Genomic DNA, 19,678 nt, shown 5'->3' with positions numbered 1-19,678 from the left:
AAAATCAATATGGGGTTATGGGGTTAAAATAGGTTTTTCCCATTTTTGACCCTAATAACCAAACAATTTGCAATTTATTTCTTAACCCATTTTGTAGAGCTTAAAAAAAGAAATAATTTAGTATAGCAAAGGGCTGTTGTATGCCTAACGGTTATGGATATAGTTAAAAAAACTTAAATTCAAAATGCCCATGTTATTCTTACGGAGAATCAAAAAAACGGTTGTAGTTTGCTTATATTTGGATATATTATAATCAAATTTGGCAATTTTGTTTATTTCATACTAAGCTATCAACATTTCAATATAAAACTCACCTCGATACCTTCCCTGTAGCAGCAAACCTAGGTACTCATTATAATTCATTTTATTTAAATAGGAAATAAAGCTGACAGTTTTCAGGGAATATTTGGGTATAATATAATATTGAGTCTGCAGGTTTACTGCGGCAGGGGTACTTTTTAAAGCAACCGAAATTACAAGTACCAAGGTAAAAGTACCTTTTAAGGATAAACATAGCTTTTATGTTTGTAGATCTATGAATAAAAAAAATTGATGAAAAATCAGGAAGAAATTATAGGAAAAACTGTTCTTTACTTAGGTTTTTTTACTTTACAATTAAATTTAAATATAAATGCTGGGACATTTCATAATAGTATTATGAGATATCAAAGTGTTGTAGGTTATATTATTTCACATACCGTACCTTTAGTTTGACAATATGGGCTGCAATGTTGATAACAGTGACCGAAACTACAAAAGGAGTTTGAATGTTGTATAAAATTATTTCCTTTAGAATAACGAACAAAATATACTTTATATAAAAAAAATTCTTTTTATTTTAACAAACTATATTTACAAGTATTGTAATAGTTATACACGTCTTAATACAATTAAAAATATTGTATTATTGGATTAAAAATACTTCTTAAAGGTAAATTTGTTATCCTTGTAGATCATCTGGTACCAGAGGTGTGTTTTTATTAAATAAAATTTGTTTCTTGTTATTTCAGATATTTTTATAGCTTATGAAGCCAAATAAATCAATATACCATAAACAATAGCTCGTCCCTTTTTCATATCCGGAAAAAAAACAGTCATCATAAAATCAACCGTAAAACAATAGAAATACAATTTTGTTGACACTAGCGCCCAGTGTCGCCAACATGAACTAGATATGAACAAAGCTTTAGAATTAACAATGAGATGAGAAGTCTACTTGTGTTCGTTAGTCTATGATATTATTCACAATAAATTTCCATAACACTAAACCGTGTTGGAAATAATGCAACAATGCACATCAGCTGATTGACAAAATAAATGAAGAATCATCTATACTTATTTAATACGCAAGCAGGTTTTTTGTGACAATTACTCCTCCGAAACTACTGAACTAATTGACATGTTTTTGGTGTCATTGGAAAGAGCGTAACGTGAAGATGTGCAGGAAACTTTCTTTTTAAGGAAATAATTAGAGAGTGAGGCCCTGGGGCCCTTTAAAGTTTCGTATTTATCCATAAGATTAACATGGGAAACAAAATTTGTTATTAAACTCCAGCTGTTGTCAGAAATTAAGAGTGAAATATTTATTGATGGTATCCATGGTAACAAAGAACAAACCCACAAAATTTAAAAATGTAAACAAGCAGAACTAGCTGTCAAATTAATTTTGATTTCACAATTCCACACAGCTGGTTCAAACATATTAAATACTGCATGATTATTAGAACAGGAACGGTAGGGATCATAAACATTAATCAAATATGTCACTCGCCCGAATCATTTTTGTCTATGCCCGAATGTAAACATTTAACATTGATAAAATGGAACTGTCAAACTATATGTTAATGTCATTAGTATGGAATTCTTTCAACATCATTTGTTGATCGAGTTTGTTTCAATATTTTTGAACTGCTGTAATAATATTTTACAGAAAATAATTGTTAGATAAATTCATGGATATAAGTAATAATTCAGGTTCTTCAATCTTTGCTGTTATTAAAATTGTGTATCCGCAGCAAACCTTCAGACTAAGCGAATTTCCATTATCTGGCTTAATTAATACAAAGATTAATTATTCCCTTAAAATGGAAATTTTTTTCCTATTTAAATAACATTAAGTTAATTTTAATATGAGTACTTAGGTTTGCTGCTACAGGGAAGGTAGGTGTGTTTTTTTTTAATGTTGATAGCTAAGTATGATTGTTATTGGTTTGCAAATCCTGTAATACTTTACAATTGCTCGAATTCGAGCAACATGTACACTAGTTTCATTTATACCTCCCCCCCGGGTTGTCGACCACGCTGGGGGGCGACGACATGCGTTTTCGTGATCACTATAGTGCCTATAACAACAATCAGAAATAAAATTGCGTCACCCTTTTCATGCATGCTCAACCCCCTTCAGATCCTGGACTATATTTGATTTGAGCACTTTGAATTGAAAAATACAACATAAATAATGTATTAAGTGCAATTAATACAATAACCTGACTGACGTTAGGAATGTAAGTTATTGATGATAGTCTTAACAGCAGTCACAGATACTAAATAATTTTATATTTATAACATTCTAAAAAAAATTGTGTATACTTTATATGTGTGTGCCTACGCATTAAGACTAATCTGATCAATGGTATGCTACATATTATTAAACCAACGCTAAATTATTCATATTTTAAATAGCCTGAAAATCCAACCAATGGATTTTTGGTCTCCTTTTGGCCACATTATTCAGTAAAACCATTAATTACCCTACTTTAATAATGGTTCTCAACACTATGTGGTACGAAATACGACATGTAAATAGTTTTCATAGCATAACAAAGCTTGTACAGTTTGGTTTCCAGAATTTCTTATTCTTTCAGAACCGATATTACATCGGCTAATCAAAACAAATTGAACAGACGTTGTAGTTGTAGGATTTAGATATGCTATAGTCCAATCAAATACATTTTGATTTTTTTGTTCAATACCATGCTAACAGTCATGAATGGCTAGATCGTAGAGATAATTCAATGCGAGATCAAAACAAAACCATAAATCCACTACCAAAATGCTGTGTACTGCGGCGTATTTGGGAGGGTTGATTTTCGAGAGATTCCACGAAATCCACCCCCAAATGAATGACGTAATTTTCGTCCAATCGGAAGCGTTCCCTTCATCGACCGATTTTCACAGCTTGGTGTGGCGTGGAGGGGGGAATGGGGGTGAGAGAGTCCGTCTGTCTGTCTGTCAGTCGCCTAGTTGGAGTGTCTGGCACCTCGCAGTCCCAACAATTTTCGTGTGTTGTTTCAGTGTCATTAGTGTCAGTGTATGCCCGTGTTGTGAACTTTCAGTGTCTAGTGTTTAATTGGATGCACACTTCATAGCCCGTAAGTATTTTCATAACCATAATTAATTTATTTCTCAGATTTTCACACCTAGTGTTTAAGAGGTTATTGACTCTTAGGTGTTAGATTTGACAAATTGAGAATAATACATGTATTCATTTCAACTTGTTGTATAAGATGTAATTACTGGAACAAGGTGTAAGTGTAAATTACGGTAGGAATGTCTTAGGAATTCCGAATTAAGATCGATAAGATACCGCGCCGTTCGTCTGAGAAGTTAAAATGTCATGTTTATAGCGAAGTGTTATCAAACGTTACTGTACCTTAAACTAAGTGTGGATAGCCTAGATAATAAAATTACTTGTCGATATCAGTAAATAAAGGAGGATAATTCTGTTTACAAAAAAGAACTAATTGATTGTGTTATCAGTTTTCGTAATCATCGTGTGAAAACTATGTGGTTTATAAGTGTGTGTTCGTTTACAAATCATTCATCCGTTACTTTATATTGGTTGTTCTTGACCTCTATTTATTATTTTATCGTCAATATAAACAACAATTATTGTAAACATATGCCAAGCTATGCCGTTTACTATATCTTGAAGACTGTGTATTTATTTTTAAAGGTGCAAAAGACCCGATACAATTTAATTAGGCCTATTACTATTTTGATACCTAATATACTCAATGCTAATAGTCTTAGTAATTAAATGTTTTTTATTATTTTTCCCTACACAAATGCAATATCTCTGCTTAGGCCATATAGCGAGAAATAGTGTTTCAATTCAAATTCACACAATTATGGTCTGTATTAAAACTCGCGTTATTTTCATTCCAAGCGTTCGCTGCATATTGTTGCATTGCAGTATACTATTTTCCTTTGAATTATTTATTTTCAAATAATTAATGTTTCCAGATAACTTAATTTGAAACGCAACTGAACTGAGCGTATTTCCCCCAGATACTTATTAGTAATTTGTGTAAAATGGAGCGAAAATGCATTATTTTTATTTTTACCAACACCGTGTTTCTTTGGTCAGGACCATTTTTTTACTAAAACCTCTTAATCAAGCTGGGCTCTGTGGATCACAAAGCTTCCGTTTCTTCAGAATCGAACCGGTGACCTTTTGACTATTGTAATATTTATTAACCATCGTACCGATAGTTGTGTAGTGTTGAATAGCCCTGGTGGCGTCCGCGTGTGGTTTCGCAGGTTCTATTGTGATCTGGAGTACCTGGAAGTAGGCGCCTCCCCGTGGAAGTAGTGGAGCGAAAGCGGGAATGTCTACAAACAATAGCTCCAAGGACAACGGGTCCTGATGACTCATACACCTGTTCTGGCAAACAGGTTCAGACCGGCAGACACTCCTCAATGTCGTGCAGATGACAAAGGCCTACCGAACTTGACATCTCGCTACCTGGGTAGGGTTGTTTTGGTTGGGTAGCCGGGACAAACACACACACCTGCCTCCTGCCTTTGAGGGGGTGGGGTTGGTCGAGGACATGCACCAATACAAATAAATAATTATAATAAAGTTCAAGGTAGACAAATAACATTTTATTTTATCCGATTTTTTAGCCATTGCGATCGCACACTATTCATAAATGCGATTTTGTATTATTGGTCATGGTTTAGGTCCAAATACAGTGTATTCTGAAAGAAAATTGAATTTTATATTGAGCACTTACATTGGTTCCCACAACAGTCCTGTTCGTGAACGAGTTTGTCATTCGCAAAAGAACAACATAAGCAACGATCACATAAGACCAAACACAATTAATTAAGTACCTACCGTACCTCAACTATTTAATTGAATTACTAACTAGAACCCAAAGTGTCCTCTGGGTAACATCAGATTAACCTTAATGCTTGTAAGAGATGACGAATGTTAAGAAAACTTCGTAGTTTTAACCCCGAACCTACCCTGAGAATTCCCATTTTGAAGGGTTGATCATAGATAAACAGCACTTCTGGTTACGGATGATGTATTATAACGGATTGGCGTTCTAAGTTACTATTCAAAGCCGAAGATTAAATTTCGTGAATATCAACACTCTAAAACCTTTTAGTAAGTACTAGCTGTTGTACCCGTGCTTTGCAACGGGAAGGGGATACAAAATAGAAACAATTTAATCTTTATATCTGTTGCATATAATAGTTACACATCTGCCAACCCTTTTAGAAACAAAATTCAACTTTTATAGCCTTAATAGAAACGTTTAAGTTATGACTTTTAAATCTGGTAAGTAGTGGATACCACCATTTTGGTTTTGATTAATTTTAAATCTTGTCTAGGCTGATGTGAAAAAAACTTACCAAATCTTCAAATAAAACTTTTACATACATGATTTACCTTCATCTCCCTTAATTACATATCTTTTAATTTATTATTGACATTTTAAATTTAAATTTTGAAGTTGCAAAAACACTAATTATTAAATTTAAATGAGCATTTTTTTTTAAATTTCACTCTTCTTTATATTAAATCACAAATCCTTCCATCTTCAGTTTCTTCACTCACAATAAATCATTAGCAAAACTAAGTCAGCTGTTATAAACCTTAGAAATATTGCTGTTCCTTATCAATACAGACTTTTGAAATATTAAAGAAACTATATCTATAGGTACCTACTATAAAAAATTGTAAACAAATTATTTAGCATTAGAGACAGGAGACGAATCTAATATGGTTATCAAAGTATCAAGAACTAAAAAATGTAATAGCAAATACGGTATATGTTGCATTGCATCTCTGATTCTACTATACAAAAATATCAACAAACAACTTAATATACAAAACAGTTCTTTTAAGACCTTCTTCCATAGACCCTTGCCTTTACATGTTCACACTTACCATTAAGTAAACATAATAACAGATATTTCATTGATTTTAGAAACAAAAGAACACTGTGTACTGCCTTTGACTATTAATACAACAACTGTATATCAACTTATGTACCTATCCAATAGTCAATGGTACTGCTTAGTTTTATGATATTTTCCTTGGTTTAATTTAATCAGTGGTGTGGCAAAACACAAATAATAATTAAATGTATCAAATAAAGTAAATATTAACTGAAAGCTATGTTAAGATAAAATAAGAGTATTTTGTACTACCATTTGATAATTAAATATAGTTACACTTATACAACATATTTTAGAAAACAAAAATCAACGTACAATTTAGTTGGTTCTTTAGTTTAATTTAAGCATGGGTTTAGCAAAACACAATAATTTAATGTACCTAAATATACATATAAAAACAATGTGATGTGCAAGTTATGTTAAGTTAATCAAACACATGTTAAGCAGTTAGAATTTGTTTAAAGTAGCCTCCAAATTCACACAAAACATCTATACATTGTAATTTTCATACTGTTTCCATAAAAACATATCAATAACATTATTTTCATAACTTAGACGCTTTAAAAAATCCAAAGCAGAGCCAGAGTTGATACAGCAACGGTTATGTAATATTTTTTTTCTATAATGATTGACATTGTTTTAGAATAAATAATCCACGATAAAAGGTTAGATTAAAATAAGCCTACCTCATTAGTTACAGCTTTGAATTAGCTGTCTGAAATTGAGAAATATGCAGTTTAGCAGTTCTTTTTGTTTACATTTAAATGTCAAAGCAAATTGTTAGAGTTATCATCGCAGCCATGGAGACCAATCAATATTTACTTTTAAAATGTTCACCTCAGAACTTTTAAAGCCAAAGGGGCAAAGCCTACGGTCAGTATCGAAATGTGAATAGTCCTATAATGGTTCTTGGTATGATAGCTATATTTTTGTAAAATTTAAGCCCAGTTGGTTCAGTAGTTTTTGCACCTATTAGTAATACACATACAGACAGACACCATTAGATTTTTATATAATAGTATAGATTTCGCTGGTGTAGAGCTTGCTAAACCCATCAGCTGTTCTGGATTATCGAGATGGCTGAACCAGCAACCAGCTGATCTTAGTCAGTAACAATAATCTCATAAGCTAAAAACTTCCTTAGATTACCTCCGTCCTAAAATGCACACCCGTCAAAGTCCTATAAACCCAATTCATTTATTTGACGGAAACCACGATTTACAATGACTCGAATAAACACAGTGTTTCCATACAACAATTCTCAAATTTGCAAGCTGAGGCCCTTGCAGGGTAGGTGTAAACAGCTGACTTATCAGGCACGATTCTGTTCTAGCGATAACCTGTGATAACAATTCTTGGTTTATCACATCAAAGCACGCTGAGGTTATCTGAGGTCGAACAGCTGATATGCGTCGGTTCCTTGTAAGGTTATAATTGCTAAACTGTAGTAGGTCAAGATCCAATAATTGAGAACATTTGCGTAATTTAAGTACGTTTACGATAGACCTACACTGTACAAAGATTAGAAAGTAAACATTTGCACAATTTGCTGGATACGTATGCAAACACCTACCCTTTTTAATTAGACTGGTTTTTTCAACTGTATGCGTGTAGGAAGAGAATTATGATAATTAAAAGGGGTGATTTAAAGGGAGATTTGAACTTGGAAGGGGTGTGGATGGGGGATTCTTATCAATCTTATCTGTCAATATCAATATTAGCTAATGTAAAACTGTCCTAAAGACCTCTACGATAGTTATGACGTACACGTTACTACGCCCCGTTAAGAGATAATATACTGTTTTTATTTCCCTATACATGGTAGGCATGTATGTAGAAAGTATTGTTTTCGTAAAAAAATCGGAGTTAGAGTTTTGGGTGGAAATATGCGCGTTGGACCCCCGAAACCCCCAAAAAGTGGGTTTAGAAGTTATATGTGGTTACAGTGCTACCTACTACACCTTTACTACTCCTATTGATGAAATTTGGTATGTGAGTACTAATCCGTGATTTCTCCTAATGTTTTACATTAAAAAAATATATATATATTTGTAAGGGTAATAATCTCATAAAACCCTAAAAAAATTTGAAAATTGTATTTTAAAACGGCTCTACCGATTTTAATTGCTATTTAGTAGGTTATATTATGGTCCTTGTAACTCTAAATAAAATGTTACAGCCCCAATACTGTTAAAGGTTGGTTATTGAATATTTTGTTATTTTTACCCATGAAATACCATAGACTCCCGCTTGTTCATGATAAGGGTTGTTGACGAGATAATGGGAGGAAGTTTTGTATTACTGATACTGTACAGTTTTTATCCATAGTAATGAGTCAGTCAAACATTTATATCTTTAAGTATGAATGGAATGAATGGATGATTTTACACGGGAAGAAGATTCATTCATGACTTCCTTCATCCGGATTGATAAAACGAAACAAGGCATTATTTCAAGCATTTTGTTGAGTCCAAGAAAGCATAGTATGAATCACTAAAAGGGCGCCGGCATATTTTTGACGTCACAGCCTAATGATCATGCGCAAAACTCCCCTAACCACCCACTACGTTGAAACTTCATTCATGATTTGTTGGAATGTCACACGGATCGATGTCCTTGATAATGAATTTGTTCTTTTTTAAATTTACTTACAAAAACTAAGAACTTGTATATGTCGCAAGCTATGGCATAAGCCTAAATTATTTATAAAGTATCGTTCACCGGTTCACCACCAAACCAAAAAACATTTTATGTATAACCCATCATAATTTAGGATTATAAAAATTCCGTAAGCGAATCGGTCCCCACGAAATATTTTGAGCTAGGAAAAAGGTAGCATGGCTGTTGAGGATCCATTTTAAAGTTTAAGGTCTAAGGACGGTGGGAAAAATATCAGAAGTGTCAGAAACTACTCCTGCTCTGCTCCACAGGCTGTCAAAGATCAAGGATCCAGTCATTTTCTAATGGAAGTAGTACTGATTTGAAAGCACATCATAGAACAATGTGTTTTAAATAATACCAGCTGATGTAAACATTGTGTATTTGTTTGTTTATTGATTAGTGTGCTGTTTTTAGGTTAGACTGGTTAATGCTGTGTTGAGTTTCGGTAATTCAAGTTTGCTAACAATCGGATTTGGATTTTGGTGCCTAAATCAAAAACTTGTATATTATCTGGAAGAGCTTTAACTCAAACAATAGTTATTTAGGGCAGATACTCAAATAGCTTTGGCATTTCCTGTGTGATTTATTTCTATAGATTAATAATTTCTCCCAGCTAATGGGTTTCTCGGATGTTACTGTCCTTGCTTCCGTTTCCGTTGTTCACCGTTCCGTTGTGATGGGGCTTTTCTGGGAATAAGGGATTTCTTGGGGAATCTGTGGCTAAGTATTTTTTCTTCCAACGATAATTGACGATTATTGACCCGAATGAACATTCTGGACAAAAATATGGAGCAGAAATTACAAACCGTCTGCTTCCCGATTTTGGTTGTTTCGAGATAGATTTTGAGGTCGAAATATCGTCAGTTGGTTTTTAAATACAATTCTATATAACGAAGTAGACAACATACGGAAGATAGAAATAAATTTAAAAAATATTCTACTTTATTTTGTACTACACTGAAAGATAATAAGTTATGCGTTGGAAGTGTGGAAACTATGATACAAATGTAGTTACGTAGGTTATTGTAACACTGTGTCTTCGTGGTTGAGAAAATGAACATGGGAGACACCATGTTGCGTTTAAAATTTTAAATATTTTAGGAACAATTCGTCTTAAAAACAAAAGTGCAATGTACTAATTACAGTGATAGGCGGATTGAAAGAAAGAAAATATTCATATGTTCATATGTATTGTAAACGTCTATATAATAAGTTTAGTAGCAGATTACGTTACGAACCTATATAGCACAACATGAATCGGGCTAGGGTAGGAATTTATTAAAATAAATTTTGTTTAACGCGTTTCTCCAAATTGTATCAACATGGATGTTTTACAAGAGTTCTAGAACCTGACACACGCATCAGAGACATTATTTACCCATCAGCTGTTTAGTCTCATTAGGAACTTAAAGATAATAGTGATCCTCGACCTCTTCCGTAGCGAAATTCGCCGATAAGGTTATATTATGTTGCCTTCCTTTATAACAACGTGCCGGGACATCGTAAACTATTTGAAACATAATACGAATAAGCCGTATATTTATTTGGTTTTTTGTTTTCATGGTACAATATCCTGAATATTCGGTACATTGTAAAATATGTTTAACATATTAATAAGCCGTATATTTATTGATATATTGTTTTTATGACACGTACAGTATTCTGATTATTCGGTACATCTTAAAACTCTGTTAAACACACGAATAATCCTTGATTTTTTGTTTTCATGGTACAATATCCTGAATATTCGGTTCATCGTAAAATATGTTTAACATATGAATAAGCCGTATATTTATTGATATATTGTTTTTATGACACGTAGACTACGATATCCTGAATATTCGGTACATCGTAAACCATTTTTAACATTATGAATAAGCCGTATATTTATTTTATTTACTGTTTTCATGGAACGTACATATCCTAAATATTCGGTACATCGTATAATATGTTCAACATATGAATGAGCCGTTTATTTATTTGATCTATTGGTTTCATGACACGTACAATATCCTGAATACTCGGTACATCGTATAGGGTACTATTTTTAACACTTGAATAAGCCGTATATTTATTTGATTTATTGGTTTCATGACACGTACAATATCCTGAATACTCGGTACATCGTATAGGGTACTATGTTTAACACTTGAATAAGCCGTATATTTATTTTATTTACTGTTTTCATGGAACGTACAATATCCTGAATATTCGGTACATCGTATAGGGTACTATGTTTAACACTTGAATAAGCCGTATATTTATTTTATTTACTGTTTTCATGGAACGTACAATATCCTGAATATTCGGTACATCGTATAGGGTACTATGTTTAACACTTGAATAAGCCGTATATTTATTTTATTTACTGTTTTCATGGAACGTACAATATCCTGAATATTCGGTACATCGTATAGGGTACTATTTTTAACACTTGAATAAGCCGTATATTTATTTGATTTATTGTTTTCATGACATGTACAATAGGCCTACAGTAGTTATGAATATTATAAAGCCACCGGTTTCATCCTGAGTTTCCAATTACGCTGAAGAATTAAACTGATACAGCTCTTCTCCGCTCCATTGGGCGTAATGATTTCAGCTGTGTAGCCCTATAATCGCTGCAAAACCAATTAAAATTATTTTACAAAACGATATGTTTACTTTTAATTCAACTTTTAGAATTAATTGATTTGCATGCCCATGGAATGGAAAATAGTTGGAAAATGGCGATTGCAGACTATTAATTTTGGATACGGTACCGGTAGTGAAATAGACAATTATCCAAACCGGATACCACAAAAATATTAAATTATCCATATAATTATTATGTATCCCCTATACATAATAATAATATGGATAATTTAATGTTTTCGTCATAATGAATTTTTTTTGGTGGAAATATTCGCTTTGGGTCCCCTAAACCCGATAAGTGAGCTTTTAGGTTGTGTCTGGGTTTGTGGGGATGTAAAGAGCTATACCTGTGGTCCGGTTTTTGTGAAATTTTCGTGTTTAGCTTCTAATCCATGGTATCGCAGGGTGTTTTTTTTTCACTAGGCGATGTTTCATAAAAATTCGAGGTTTCAAACAAAAGCTGATCAAACAATTTTGACTAAGATTAGTATGTTACCATCCTTATTACTCAAAAACAAATGCTAAATAATTACGTGATAAAAAGTTGTTGCAGCGTTTTTTATTCCTATAAAATATCAGTTATTCCAACAGCTTATAATACCGCTTTACAATTTATTCTGAAACAGTACAACACAAGTACATGGTCAAATGTGTTACGTAAATTTTAGAATCCATGAAGGGCCATAGGGAATGGAGGAGCTTTAAGAATTTATTAAATCCCAACAGGAATTTCTTCACGGTTACCTCGTGGCGTCTAGGATATTTGCGAAGTTTTAAGAAAGGGCAAAGTACGATGAAGAATTTAAAAGGTTGGCTTGTCTAGAAACCGAATTCCAAAAGTGTTTATGCTTTAGGTTCGTCTGTGTCCATTTTGGAATTTTTATCCGGGATTCTTTACACCTTAACAATTTAAATGCCATGGATAACCCACAAAATTTAAAGATTGTGAAAGATTTACTTAGTATTTCCCCAGCTGTGTCGTGAAATGTTCCATGGCTGAGGACTTTTTATTGTTTCAAATTGCTGTGTAAGTTTTACACTAAGGAACGATAATACCATATATTGCCGAAGTCATAGAGGGTTTCTCTATTTATCATCACGTAAATATTATACAGGTGTTTTTTAACGCTCCGCAAATTACAAGTATTATAGAGATTCACTGTTTAGGGACAAAGGGAGCTCATAAGTTGGCAGCCCTGCTACACTAATTCATTACCGATCAGCTGATGCATTGTTTAGCATTATTACCTATACAGTTTTAGTTAAGAATTTATTGTGACTAAGATTTAACATGTTTTTTTTTTTTTTTTTTTTAAGAACAACCCATTTGTAATATTTATAATTTTTATATTATATGGAGATCTAACTATTGTATTCTTATTACTGGTCTTGTAGTTAATACAACATTTAGTTGATCACTGAGAATCTTGCTAAAATCTTGCAAACATTTAGTTTGTTTTTATAAATCGGATAATTTACTATTGTATTCTTCTATACATACTTCTTCAGCTTGTGAAAACACTAAGTTAAGTCTTATCCATAATAAGTTCCTAATAACACAAAAAGTGTGGACAACAATGCTAAAATGCTTATCAGCTGATCGGCAATCAAGTAAAGGAAGCAGGTCTGCCAACATTATGACCTTGATTTGTCCCTAAACGGTAAATCTGTGTACTTGTAATAATTACAAATTAATTAAATACATTATTTGGGTTGTGCAAAAACACACCCTGTACCGACTTAACGGTTACTGTACGAAATATTAAAATTAATACCCATAAAACGGATTGATAGCTCGTGAACACCACTACCATTGTATAAATGCCATATAACTTTTCAACCTATGACTATAATCCGTTGTAATAGTTTATAGTCAATGTGCAGAACAAATAAGTAATTGGATACACTGCTTTAGAGACAGATCACCACTATGTCACTTTTTCATCCTTCTCCTCCATCAAATCAAGTAGCCTCAAACTCAAAGACCTCACTCTGTGAAAATGCTTCTGTAATGTCAGAATATTTTTCGCTGACTATAATAGTTGTTAATTTCAACATTATAGCATGTATTAATAATTATCCATAGCATCTCTACTAGGCTGTTGCAATGTGAAGTTTTAATTTGGATGAATGATGAGTTATGTTTATTTTCCAGAGCTTGAATGATGCTCGGAGAGTTCGACACACCCTTCGGGCCTCAGCCTCTCTTCACACCGGATTCTCCCGAACGTTCTTCGGATCTGGAACATGACAACTTTACCAACAGGTGAGGAAAAGCCATAGTTCAATTCAAAGCTTGTATTCAATACTGCACGTTATTGTAATTTACTCTATAACATTTTAATTTAACAGAGGACAACGATACTTGATTGAAAAGGATACTTTGTTGGGAGTGAATACTTTATTGAGTGTGGATACTTTGATGAAAGTGGATAATTTGTTGAGAGTGGATACTTTATTGAGAGTGGATACTTTGTTGAGAGTGGATACTTTGTTGAGATTGGATAGTTTGTTCAGAGTGGATACTTTATTGTGAGTAGATAATTTGTTGAGAGTGGATACATTGTTGAGAGTGAGTACTTTGTTGGGAGTGGATACTTTAATGAGAGTGGATACATTGTTGAGAGTGGATAATTTGTTGATAGTGAGTACAGTACTTTGTCGGGAGTGGATACTTTGTTGAGAGTGGATACTTTGTTGAGAGTGGATACTTTGATGGGATCGGATACTTTATTGATAGTCTATACTTGATACTTTGTTGAATGCAACTACTTTGTTTGAGTTATAAGTCTCATGAGTCACTGGCGCCAAGTGACAGTTTGGCTTCGCCGTTTTTAGGGTTTCTTTCCTCGAAAGAAGGTAATAGCTAAGAGCCGCGATACCTGAGGGTTCAACGTGTGACTTCTCTCATCTTCTTCATTTGAATAAAGAATAACTTATATTATAATATTTAAATTGAAATAAATATTAAAATAATTTTTGAAAATTTTCTTGGCCGGATTAGATTGGATTTGTACGAGTCCACTAAACAGGGGTGCATTATTCAGCTATGTGAGATGCTATTTGAAAAGTAAATTTCATTATCTGAGCTCACGTAAGATGAAAAAATGTTCTAATGTTCTGTGTAGTTCGGTAACTAATCGTTTAGTGGTCGTTTAGTTTAATGGTGCAATAAATTAGTTGATAGCCTACGTTTAAAAGCATAATTGAATAATTTTGGGCAGGTCTACAATGAAAATAAGCGTGTTGTCACTAGGAATTCAACAATAGTTTTGTTTACTTTGAATTATTACATAAATCGAAATTCAGCTCGTAGCCCCTAATAATTAATGAAATTCAAGAAAACTGTTTGTTCATACTCTGAACTCAACCTTTGTTAAGTGCGATGTCAGATAATCTCCTGACGTCACGTTATCACCATCGCACGTGCTCGTACCTCTGGTACAATGACAGCAGCCTATGTTGACACTAACTGTCACCTATCAGCTGCGCATGCCCAACAGTCAGTAGCTCGCTGGCACCGCGTCAGTTCTACCGTGTGCAACGTCTCGCCAACATTTTTCTTTTGCTGAAAATGCTCTTCCGGCGCTTCTTTCGTGGAAAGAAAACAGACGATGCACGCAGGAGGTCTTCCCTAAGTAAAAACCCGGACCTGACCCGCAGGTAACGATACGTCCAAGTCGAGAATGTAAACAACGATGGTTTTTGTACAGGCTGTTTGTTTATTGCGTAGTTACGGAAGACTCCGCCAGTATTTGCAGTAAGTATCGAGGATTTCGATGTTGAAGCAGTTGACAAAAGTTAAGTGGATTTGTTTAGCTACTCTCCGTCGCGTCGTCTTGACATTATTTCGGCGATAAGTGAGGCTTGCTTACGTCATTAGGTCACGTGACTTCCCCCTCCCATCGCATAACAAACATGATTGCAGTTGTGTAGTTACATTAGTGATAGCAGACATTCCTCTAATCCTAATCCTTCCTTTTCCTTATCCTCTACTCTAGCCTAACACTTTGGAGGTTAGGTTTTGGGTTCTTTAAGTTCTGTTTCTGTTAACGCACGTGTGGATTTCTTTGTGTTATAATGTGAAACTGGAGGTCTCCAAAGTGACAAGTTTCCTAGTGTAATTGATCTGTAATTGTGCCTCTCCCAAATGTTGTTTAAAACGAAAGGATGCGTGGTCAAAGAGAAACCGTAAGTAATTTGCGTTTCGATTGGTGTATTTCATTAAATTATAGTTTTTCAGTAATTTTATACTATTAATAAAGAACATGGCCTTTTTAGTTTGTAAAGATAATGTTCTACGGTTCCAAAATCAACGAACACAGTGGTTGATATCATTTTAATGTGACACTGAACAAAATTTCAGTAACAGTAACCTGCCAAGTGCATATGTACGTTTTTGACCCAAGAAGCAGCTCAACGCATTCAATTTCGTTTTAATTGAATTTATGTGACTTGTTTACCTGCAAAGGTCATTAATGAAGTGCAACAAAGTTACCCTGATAACTGAGTTAAAATGGTTCCACACATTTATAAACGGTGTGAATTTTATTGCAACCACAGATGGTCTGTCCTCTGTGATATAAGATATAATACCTTTGCCGATTTATAACTTAATACTTGCAATAGCAACCTGCATCACTTCGTGACTTCAAAATCCGTGATATTTGATATATAGTTGATAAGGTTAAAAACGATTATTTCTCATCATGTCCCTATTATTTGCATTGCGATTGTGAGTCCTACTAATTTTCATCGCGTGCGCGATCTCTTCGAGGCATCTTAGAACAATTACAAATACTAATGAAACACTATAAAAACACAAAATCTAACTTAAAAAATTTTCTTCTTTACATATTAAACAAATAGGCTAACATTACAATACTTTACTCGAATTCCCTCAAAAATCTAACTTAAGTAATTTTCTTCTTTACATTTTATACAAATAACATACTTACGGCAGGGGTGCCCATCCCCCCCTAGACTCATGATGCACCCCCCCCCAATTGAGCAACCCCCCCCCCCCTAAAAATGATGTACACACCAAATGAGAAACATTATTCCCCCGCCCAGCACTATTTGTAAAACTATAAAAGAAGTTTTATAATTGTTTTTAGATATTTAAAATTCAAACCCAGTTAATCTATATCAATAAAGTTATAGTTTTGTCTGTACATTGCTCAGAATTATACATATTTTGGGTTATTTATGTTTTATACATTGAAGAAGTTAAAACATGTCATATCTCCATTTATGTCCGTCTGTCAAGGCCCAGAAGGCATTTTATTCAGCCTACTCATGGCCTACTCTGAAGAAAACTAGAGTACCGATTATGATTCTAATGGTTTAATTGTATCCACAGGATTGGCGAGAGAGTCCTTATAGCCATTAAAATATGGCTTCACTATTTTGGAAATAAAATTTCGAACGATCAAAAATAAATTTTGTGTGAATTTTCTAGTTTATTTTCTCTATGTTTACTACATACGTCATTAATTTATGAAATACTACTAATCTGTTAAGAGAACACGTCATATATGAAATTACGAACAGCTGTTTCGACAAAGATTCCTTTTCCTAGCTGTCACTGATATGTTTACATAATTGTTCTTTAAGAATACTGTGTAGGCCCTAACCATTTCCGATCACGTTTGTAAGCAAATCCAAAACTAAGTGAGATTAGTAACCGCGTGGCTTTGGCTTACATAACGGGTTTGATTTATCACGAGTACTAATATGTAACTGTAAATTAAATTAAATAACTAGCCATCATCCAGGTCGGGAACCGGAGATTCTGTGTGTATCAAGTTGTACTTGAATTTTGATTACAGGGAAAAGACCGTGAATCAGTGTTGTACAGGACTGGAAAACTTATCTTTCTATATAAATAAAATTAGAGTTTTATAAGTCACCTCAATTTAAGGAATTTTTTATTGCCAGAATATCCATAACGAATTGTCAGCGTCTTTCTCGATATAACGATCCTTTCTCCCTCCCTTTAGAAACATTACAGCTCCTTTGATGAAAATGAAATGGAAACAACGCTTGCGCCAACAATCGTCTGCTCCGTTATACACTTCTGTCTGCTGTGCGCTATGTTACAACAGATTTCAGATTCAACAGCTGGGGAATGATGACGATATAATGCTTAGTACACTGTGATTGAGTGATAACCATGGTAACTTTAGTAAGGCTGTGTTTGGCCAATGAGTAGGCCTAAATATGGCGACTTGTTGAATTTGTGTATGAATTGAAGAGAAACCTATTAATGAACATAAGAACAAAGAAAGAGAAAAACAAGATTGTTCTCGTTACATTCTTTTTTAAGAGTGTTTTAATTATCTCTAAATATAATTTTACACTTTTTTATTACTTATCTATCAATTCCTATGCTGTAAGATGCAGCACCTATCGGTAGCCTATCTGTCTATCATGAGCAGTAAGTTACGTTATAACACTTTCTAAAGGTTCCTTTAATATTTACGTTATTTATTGCAATGCAATGTTTGGCTAGTGATTAGTTGAGTTTGAGTTAGCTACAATTTTAAACGTTGCCGTTTGTACAACTGAACCAAGATAAATGATTTGAAATTTACAATAATAATGATTGTGCAATATTGAATTTCATTTATAAAAATGTAAATCGTGACTTAATGGCTGTTTACAGCGTTTTAATGAGTTTGTCATCTGTTTTAGCGAATTTCCCTATAGGGAAGTAGCTATTACCGTAGGTCTCATGGTAAGACTTAGGCCCGGGACCGATTTACTTTTTCATTTTAATGTCCCCAGAGGCCAAAAACACCATTCGTTCAAATTTTTATATATGTATATATATATATATATATATATAGGTATATATATAGATTTATATATATATATATGTGTCCGTGAACACGATAACTTGAGTAATTTTTATCCGATTTTGATTAAATTTGGTTTGAAGGTGTAAGGCGGGATAATCTTGAATGAGTTCGCGAACCAGCATGATCGGACCATGGGAACAGGGTTTTATGGGGGGTTTTATGGGATAAAAATTGGTTTTTCTCACTTCTTACCCTCAAAACACAAAATTTCCCAATTTTTCTCTGAACCTTCTTAAAGAGCTTAAAAAAACAAACAATTCAGTATATCAAAGTGTTTTTGTACGGTTATTGGTTACGGAGAAAACTAAAAAAATGGTAAATTTAAAATTCCCATGTTATTCTTATGGAGAATATTGTAAAATGTTGTAGTTTGCTTGTTTATGGATATATTTTGATCAAACTTGGCAAATTTATTTATTTTATAGTAAGCTATCAATATTTTACTAAAAACACACTACTTTATTAGTTTCCTTGTAGCAGCAAACCTAGGTACTCGTTAAACCTAATGTTATTTAAATAGATCAATTGAAAATCAATTCGGCCAAATGGAAATTCGCTTGGACGGCAGGTTTGCTGCGGCGGGGGTATTTATACTATATTGGATTAACCGTATTTTTCATTCCCCCCTCTCCCTATTAACTCAGGTAATCGAGTATACACAATAGTGTAAAGTATTGTAGCCTATGCTACTTGCTAATTGATTGTATTTTAACGAGCTTTATGTCAACAAAGGTGTAGCTGGACGTGTCTGTACCACGCGTTATCTTTATGTATCACAGCAGTTGAGCCATCCCGTGCGCTCCCTCTCTTAGATCTCACGTCTTGCTAATCTTAAATAATTCTACACGAATCCTAAACTATCCTAAAATCCTATTTTAACTAATTTAATTCAATAATATAACTATTGTCATTAATTATCCACTTTCTATCTGGCGATTTCGTAATGTATTTTGGATTGTCGTCACGTTGAACACTGTTGCAATTAACTTTAGCCCCCCCCCATTTGAATTTTTTGAGCCCCCCCAAGAATTTCAATGACGCAGTCTGCGTCACGGCCCCCCCTTGTGGGCACCCCTGCTTACGGTATAATATTTACTTGATTTCACTGAAACATCACCCACTTCATTTAACCCCATTTCGTATGGATGTAAACAACTTTGTATCATGGCCATCTGTTTTGATGTAAAGAAATGTAAACTTGTAAAGTTGAGATTTGTACATTGTGTACACAAGGGATATGATTGTGCAACTCTAAAATTCTGAAAAGAAAACAGCTGTTCTGGGTTATGATGAAATTGATTCTGATTCTTAAACAGCTGTTGTTG

The 19,678-nt window shown here is 33.7% G+C and overlaps 1 protein-coding gene across 4 annotated transcripts in view; it reads left to right on the top strand.

Moving 5' to 3' along the window:
* Positions 1 to 3,248: 3,248 nt before the first annotated feature.
* LOC128994940 (mitogen-activated protein kinase kinase kinase 13-B-like) overlaps positions 3,249 to 19,678 on the top strand; it is a 31,873-nt gene continuing 15,443 nt past the window's right edge. For 2 of the 4 annotated variants that reach the window (XM_054419786.1, XM_054419784.1), the window contains exons 1-2: positions 3,249 to 3,371; positions 13,646 to 13,756. In XM_054419786.1, coding sequence (XP_054275761.1) covers positions 13,653 to 13,756 — 104 coding nt within the window. In that variant the 5' untranslated portion in view covers positions 3,249 to 3,371; positions 13,646 to 13,652. Of the gene's footprint in view, positions 3,372 to 13,645; positions 13,757 to 15,030; positions 15,154 to 15,484; positions 15,682 to 19,678 lie in introns of those variants that run through there. The other 2 variants (XM_054419785.1, XM_054419787.1) reach the window with 2 other exon arrangements.

This window comes from Macrosteles quadrilineatus, unplaced genomic scaffold, assembly GCF_028750875.1.
Source record: "Macrosteles quadrilineatus isolate MER2022 unplaced genomic scaffold, UCM_ALF_1.0 Scaffold_5__1_contigs__length_97177068, whole genome shotgun sequence".
Taxonomy (NCBI): domain Eukaryota; kingdom Metazoa; phylum Arthropoda; class Insecta; order Hemiptera; family Cicadellidae; genus Macrosteles; species Macrosteles quadrilineatus.
The sequence above is the reverse complement of the archived record's forward strand: the minus strand, read 5'-3'. Positions and strand labels throughout refer to the sequence as shown.